Source organism: Carassius gibelio, chromosome B5 (genome assembly GCF_023724105.1).
Source record: "Carassius gibelio isolate Cgi1373 ecotype wild population from Czech Republic chromosome B5, carGib1.2-hapl.c, whole genome shotgun sequence".
Lineage (NCBI taxonomy): Eukaryota > Metazoa > Chordata > Actinopteri > Cypriniformes > Cyprinidae > Carassius > Carassius gibelio.
In genome coordinates this window covers 39,154,388-39,161,206 of record NC_068400.1, presented here as the reverse complement: position 1 = coordinate 39,161,206, position 6,819 = coordinate 39,154,388, and the positions used below count along the sequence as shown (strand labels likewise).

Sequence of the window (6,819 nt, the reverse complement as noted above, 5' to 3'; positions counted from 1 at the left end):
GGCTGATTTGATCTTAATATTAGTAAGGTAAGGAAGTAAGGTAAGGTAGGTAATTCTGAGGGGGAACCATACCCCTCCCAACAGGCCCAGAAAAGCTGCAATATCTTCTTTAATTCAGACACATTTTGATGTATACACTTCAAAACATGCCGTCCCTCTCGTATGAGTATGTAATAGTGAAGAGCTACTCTTTTATAAGGATGTTGTTTATGTTATTGGTGGGTATAAAATGGAATGGCCTTGACGTCTCCTCTGACCATTGATCAGAGAACAGGACTTATTACAAAACCTGTTCAGACATTGCTCACTGACTGCCATCTGAGGGGTCAGAAGCCAGACTGAGCTGTGCAGCATACAGAGGAGGAACACATATTAGTGGTTTACCGTGTTTATTCATTCAGCGACACTCTGAATGAAACAGGAATTATTCAATTTAAGGTAGAAATAAAACCAGAAGTTGGAGATGAAACGTAATTATGTTGAAGTCCTAATTGGAAGAGAATCAGGCTTGATCTGATTTGTCATGGAGTTGCTTTCAACAGGGACAAAAAAAATATAATTAGTGATAGCCTAATCTGAATCTTCTATCCATAATATTGCTTTCTTCAGTGACAAAGCCTGAATTAGGAGAGAAACATGCACAGATTAAGCATAATTTACAAATAAAATGAGCCCAAAACAGTTATAAATAAAATGTGTCGGTGGATTTTCATGTGAGAGGACAGCAATGGATGGAGAAAGCATTATTATGGATTACAGTCTGGTATATTAACAAAGGTTTAAAGTTAAAATTCCTCAATTAAGTATTTGTTTCTTTCAAACACAGCTTTTCACTTGAAAACACATTAATTGATGGGCTGGAGTCTTAATTTGTATGTTCATTCTATGTATTTATTTGTGCTATTTACACAAGGTTTAAGTTTTTTCAAGTTTTTAGGTGTCCAGGTACAGAAACTGAATAATCCAATGTAAAATAGCACTGCATAGTCTTCACTATAAAAATTTAGTATACATTCAAACCAAAATGTATTCAGACATCTTTAACATTTTTCACATTATCACAGTTTATTTGCTATTGTTTAGAAAATGGTAATAAAATATGAGAAGTCATATTTCTCATATTTCTGAACAAATTCATCTTGATAATGTCAGATAACTTTGATAAAAAGGTAATGGATTAAAATCAACCAAAAATTCAGACAACTGTTAGTACTGAGTATTGATAGCTGTTACACAGTTATCAATACTCTGTTGTCCAATTACCAAGCAATGCTTCATTTTGTTCATTCTGTGGTGTATACAGTAAAATGTTTGCATTAGCAAGTAATGAAAAAACACATGGTCAGGTCAAAGTGTCTGAATAATTTTCTGAAAAATGTTATCCCTTTTTCTTTAAATACATTTTACTGGTAGTCCACTGTATGAAGAATTTTTGGGTATAAATGCCACAGTCTATTTTGCTATACTCACTTACATAAATTAACTTTAGTGAACTATACTGAACTGATTAGTAAAAAAAAAAGAAAAAAAAATTATAAATTAAAATCTGGTGTCTGATTCATTTTAGGTTAGACTGTGGATTCATTATTGTTAAAACTACATTTTAATTCAGTCAGGAGCAGTGAGTGGTTTTCTTTGATTAACATTAATGACACTGACAGCAGCTAGCAAATTAGACGCGGTCACTTTAAGAGACAATGCATCCATTATGATACACATCTAAATTCATTCTCCACTGTTTACTGTCATTTAAGACATAAATTACAGTTCTACCAGAAAGACTCGGGAGATAGAGGAATGTACGAAGCATACATTTATTGACAGCTCAGCGAGCACAATTATAAATTTCTTTGGCGGAAGGCCCCGTCCATGGTTCGTAATCCGAGGGTAGCGAATCTGCATTTCCTGCCTGAAGACGAAGGCAGGGGCGCAGCAGACCCCCCCCTGGAAGGTAAGGACAGGACCATCCTGGTGGTGGTGGGGAGGGTGGAGGTTGTTGTCGCGTTGGCATCTGCGAACTCAAACATGTGTAAGTACGATCTTTTATACAGGAGTATAAAGACGTGATTGGATAATGATGAAGGTAATTAGTGACGAAGTGATTGAGTCTTCCTGGCAGAACTTAGGCTAAAGCTTCCATTTCTACCAGAAAGACTCGGGAGATAGAGGAATGTACGAAGCATACATTTATTGACAGCTCAGCGAGCACAATTATAAATTTTTTTGGCGGAAGGCCCCGTCCATGGTTCGTAATCCGAGGGTAGCGAATCTGCATTTCCTGCCTGAAGACGAAGGCAGGGGCGCAGCAGACCCCCAAAATTAGGTGGATTATGAGACCTCCAGACGGGGCCAGCCTTCCCCCCAAAAAAAAGTAGATGAAGTATACCCACCAGTTGTGAATCCTAAGGTTCCTGGAAGAAATAGAAAGAGAGTTAGCATGACCAGTATAATGACGTTAGATTAAACTTCTTAAGTTTTACAGAAATAGGCCAGACACAGACAGCAACGATAGGCAGGACACAGACAGCCACGATAGGCAGGCACGGACAGGCCTCGTTAGACCAACAGAAATAGCCACGATAGGCAGACAAAGACAGGCCTCAATAGACCAACAGAAACAGCCATGATAGGCAGACACAGACAGGCCTCGATAGACCAACAGAAACAGCCATGATAGGCAGACACAGACAGGCCTCGATAGACCAACAGAAATAGCCACGATAGGCAGACACAGACAGGCCTCGATAGACCAACAGAAATAGCCACGATAGGCAGACACAGACAGGCCTCGATAGACCAACAGAAATGCCACGATAGGCAGACACAGACAGGCCTCGATAGACCAACAGAAATAGCCACGATAGGCAGACACAGACAGGCCTCGATAGACCAACAGAAATAGCCACGATAGGCAGACACAGACAGGCCTCGATAGACCAACAGAAATAGCCACGATAGGCCAGACGCAGACAGCCACGATAGGCAAACGCGGACAGGCCCCAATTGGCCGAACATAAATAGCCCGATAGGCCAGACGCAGACAGCCACGATAGGCAGACACAGACAGGCCCCAATAGACCGTACATAAATAGCCACGATAGGCCAGACGCAGACAGCCACGATAGGCAGACACAGACAGGCCCCGATAGACCAACATAAATAGCCACGATAGGCCTCACGCAGACAGCCACGATAGGCAGACACAGACAGGCCTCAATAGACCAACAGAAATAGCCACGATAGGCCAGACGCAGACAGCCACGATAGGCAGACGCAGACAGGCCTCGATAGACCATACAGAATAGCCATGATAGGCAGAACACAGACAGCCTCGATAGACCGTACAGAAAAATAGCCATGATAGCCAGACACAGACAGGCCTCGATAGACCATACATAAATAGCCACGATAGGCCAGACACAGACAGCCACAGTAGGCAGACGCAGACAGGCCTTGATAGACCGTACAGAAATAGCCATGATGGCCAGACACAGATAGGCCTTGATAGACCATACAGAAAAATAGCCATGATAGCCAGACACGGACAGGCCTCGATAGACCAACGGAAATAGCCACAATAGGCCAGACGCAGACAGCCACGATAGGCGGACACGGACAGGCCTCGATAGACCGTACAGAAATAGCCATGATAGCCAACACAGACAGGCCTCGATAGACCGTACATAAATAGCCACAATAGGCCAGACGCAGACAGCCACGATAGGCAGACGCAAGACAGGCCTCGATAGACCATGATTAGCCACGATAGGCAGACGCAGACAGACCTCGATAGGCCGTACATAAATAGCCACGATAGGCCAGACGCAGACAGCCACAATGGCAGACGCAGACAGGCCTCAATAGGCCGTACAGAAATAGCCACAATAGGCAGACACAGGACAGGCCTCAATAGACCATACAGAAAAATAGCCATGATGGCCGGACACGGACAGGCCTTGATAGGCCGTACAGAAATAGCCACGATAGGCCAGACACAGACAGCCACGATAGGCAGACACGGACAGGCCTCGATAGGCCGTACAGAAATAGCCATTATAGCCAGACACAGATAGGCCTCGATAGACCGTACAGAAATAGCCAGGATAGGCCAGACACAGATAGCCACAATAGGCAGACATGGGACAGGCCTTGATAGACCATACAGAAAATAGCCATGATAGCCGGACACGGACAGGTCTCGATAGACCGTACAGAAATAGCCACGATAGGCAGACACAGACAGCCACAATAGGCAGACATGGGACAGGCCTTGATAGACCATACAGAAAAATAGCCATGATAGCCGGACACGGACAGGTCTCGATAGACCGTACAGAAATAGCCACGATAGGCCAGACACAGATAGCCACAATATGCAGACATGGGACAGGCCTTGATAGACCGTACAGAAAAATAGCCATGATAGCCGGACACGGACAGGTCTCGATAGACCGTACAGAAATAGCCACGATAGGCCAGACACAGATAGCCACAATAGGCAGACATGGGACAGGCCTTGATAGACCATACAGAAAAATAGCCATGATAGCCGGACACGGACAGGTCTCGATAGACCGTACAGAAATAGTCACGATAGGCAGACACAGACAGGCCTTGAAAGACCATACAGATATAGTAACACCACCACCAGTAATTGCATGAATTTACCTGATTAGTTACAGGAGAGCTTGCTGAGCTTCAATAATGGTTTTGAATCAGGTCTGATGTATGATTCAAATGCTTAGGAAGACCATCTGCCCATGATCTTAACAGCTGATGTAGAGATCCCTCATTCAGCTGCTGAAGTAGCTGCCCCAATTCTGAATGAATGGCCAGTAGATAGACTGCAGCTTTGAGAACAGTGGTTAAGTGAGTTCTAAACAGCCTTGGAAAGGGGGCTCCGTTAGGAAAAATAGAGCTGGTGCGTTTTAGAAATTCTAGGTCGGATTTTTAAGAAATTTCACCATGCAGAGAAGGGACAGGATTATTGATTTTAGAATTGTTAAGGTGACTCCAGAACCTTGCACATTGGTTTTTGAGTGCTTGAGGAGAGTGTGAAGAATTTTTAGTCCGAATCATAGATCTGAAGGAAATGCCGCGAGCAGGATCAAATTGATTGGTTTGAAGTGAATTCCCCTGGAAGCATAACCTGTAGAAAGCAGATAAACACTGCCTCCAGAAGAATATTGAGGTACTTTGAAGGAAGGCCGTAGCAGATGGAAGTAATTCATTTTGCAATATGGGCAGGGTAATAGGCAGACATTTGTCTTTAATTTGTTGGAAGATTTAGCTAACCCCTCAAGTAGTAATAGAACTGAATAACCAAAAGGCTTGAAAATTTGATTATAAAATTTAGCGTGGATTAGATGCTGGCAAGGAGTCTGCGAATAGAGAAATTAAGATTGCGATTTTTTTTTTTTTTTTTTTTTTGACAAGAAAGGAGCAACGGTCGAAATTAGAATAGGAACGCAAAAATTGGAAGGAAAAACATTAGAAGCGGACCATGCAAACGTGTAGGCTTGATTGTAGAGGGAGCGACGCCTTAGAAATGTGATTTCCAGCTGACGTAGCACTTCGTTTAGTATTATGTCTGCTAACGGAGGGCAGACTGAAGAATCCGGGTTGGCTGAGGGCACAGCTGTCTGAAAGTTTAAAAGTGTAAAGTGAAAGGCGCAACAGCCGAGTAAGAGTGATGAACCAACACCAGTAGATGCGCGAATATAAACAAGCCTTGATTGTAGCTTAACCCCTTAACTGTCACTCCCCAATTTTTTTTTTTTTTTTTTTTTTCTTATAATATTAAGTTGAGGTATCAGAGGTTAAGTTTAAAATACGCATAAATCGAATTGACTTACTAGCACACATTGCTAATCTTGATGTAAACAATTAAACATTGTTTGTCTTAGCAATCTTATCAAATTCTGAATATTTCCACCCTGTAACGAATAATTTTCTGATGACGTCAGTTTGACAGCATGAGCAGAACCTACTTAACGCGCCCCTCCGGCCGTTAGTTAGTTATGAGTGATGGGCGGTCACACTGCACTTTTCTCTCCATTGACTTCCATTCATACGCATGCGAATGCGTCGGACCGGAAACGCAAGCTTATGCGAAAAATTTTGCATTTCGCTGCGTTCCAAAGTTCAAGTTTGGTGAACTCTGACCAGGGAATTTGCATAACGTGAGGTTGTGGACCAGTAGAAGAGCGATACATTGCTGCATGGCCTCTGTACAAAAATTCAAAAAGGAAGCGCTGTATACTTTAGCTGTTGCACAGGGTCCTAGTTTATAATACATTAAAAGATTTATAAAAGAAAAGCTGCATGGTTTGTAGTGTCGACGGGAACAGGTGATACATTGGAATGACAACGTTTTATGTATTTTTTTTTTTTTTTCCTCTCTCTCTTTCTTCTCCCCCTCCTCCCCTTAGGGTGTATATATTTATAGAGAGATACAGAGTAACGTTACAATATAATAAAACGCTTTTGACGCCGTTGCAAAAGACACAGTGCTAGCACACATAATAATCCATCTTGTGATAATTGAGGGGAGACTGTTTTATCTTGTTCCCGCCCATATTCGCAGTGGCGTTCGAAATAATTTCGTGCAGTCTGGACGATGGGGCGGGGCGACACTTCGAGGTGGAGCGACACGTGTCACCCCGCCCATATTTGTTTTCCCCGCCTTTGACATTTTCCTCCGAGCCAGCAGGGGGCAGTTTGCGTTTAAACAAACAGAACGGTGGCAACTACAGCAGCAGAGTAATAACGCTATTCCGTTGATTGCTTGAGGTGAGTAAAAGTGGTTGTGTAAACATC

General features: G+C 42.9%; 1 protein-coding gene and 2 long non-coding RNA genes across 4 annotated transcripts; 1 reads left to right on the top strand and 2 right to left on the bottom strand.

Annotated features, from left to right (window-relative positions):
* Positions 1-1,790: 1,790 nt before the first annotated feature.
* LOC127957581 (uncharacterized) lies at positions 1,791-4,608 on the bottom strand. 2 transcript variants are annotated; one of them, XR_008153814.1, is made up of 2 exons: positions 2,391-4,608; positions 1,791-2,011 (listed from the first exon to the last, which is right to left on the bottom strand). XR_008153814.1 is itself a non-coding variant. In XM_052556196.1 (2 exons), the coding sequence occupies exons 1-2, from the start codon at positions 4,526-4,528 to the stop codon at positions 3,176-3,178; spliced, it is 1,230 nt and encodes a 409-aa protein (XP_052412156.1). In that variant the 5' UTR covers positions 4,529-4,608; the 3' UTR covers positions 1,791-3,175. The 2 variants fall into 2 exon arrangements, 1 of the variants encoding a protein (XP_052412156.1); XM_052556196.1 differs by having other exon boundaries at positions 1,791-4,317; positions 4,441-4,608.
* LOC127957582 (uncharacterized) lies at positions 1,791-4,816 on the bottom strand. Its single transcript, XR_008153815.1, has 2 exons — positions 4,669-4,816; positions 1,791-2,411 (listed from the first exon to the last, which is right to left on the bottom strand). It is a non-coding gene; the product is annotated as an uncharacterized LOC127957582 (long non-coding RNA).
* Positions 4,048-4,961, top strand: LOC127957584 (uncharacterized). The gene is made up of 3 exons (XR_008153816.1): positions 4,048-4,195; positions 4,318-4,440; positions 4,564-4,961. It is a non-coding gene; the product is annotated as an uncharacterized LOC127957584 (long non-coding RNA).
* The last annotated feature ends 1,858 nt before the right edge of the window (positions 4,962-6,819 follow it).

Coding starts and splice junctions, on each gene's coding strand:
- LOC127957581 (XM_052556196.1), bottom strand. CDS start 4,528: ATGGTCTATCAAGGCCTGTCCCATGTCTGCCTATTGTGGCTATCTGTG. Junction 4,318..4,440: donor TCTGTACGGTCTATCGAGAC/CTGTCCGTGTCC, acceptor GTCTATCGAGAC/CTGTCCGTGTCCGGCTATCA.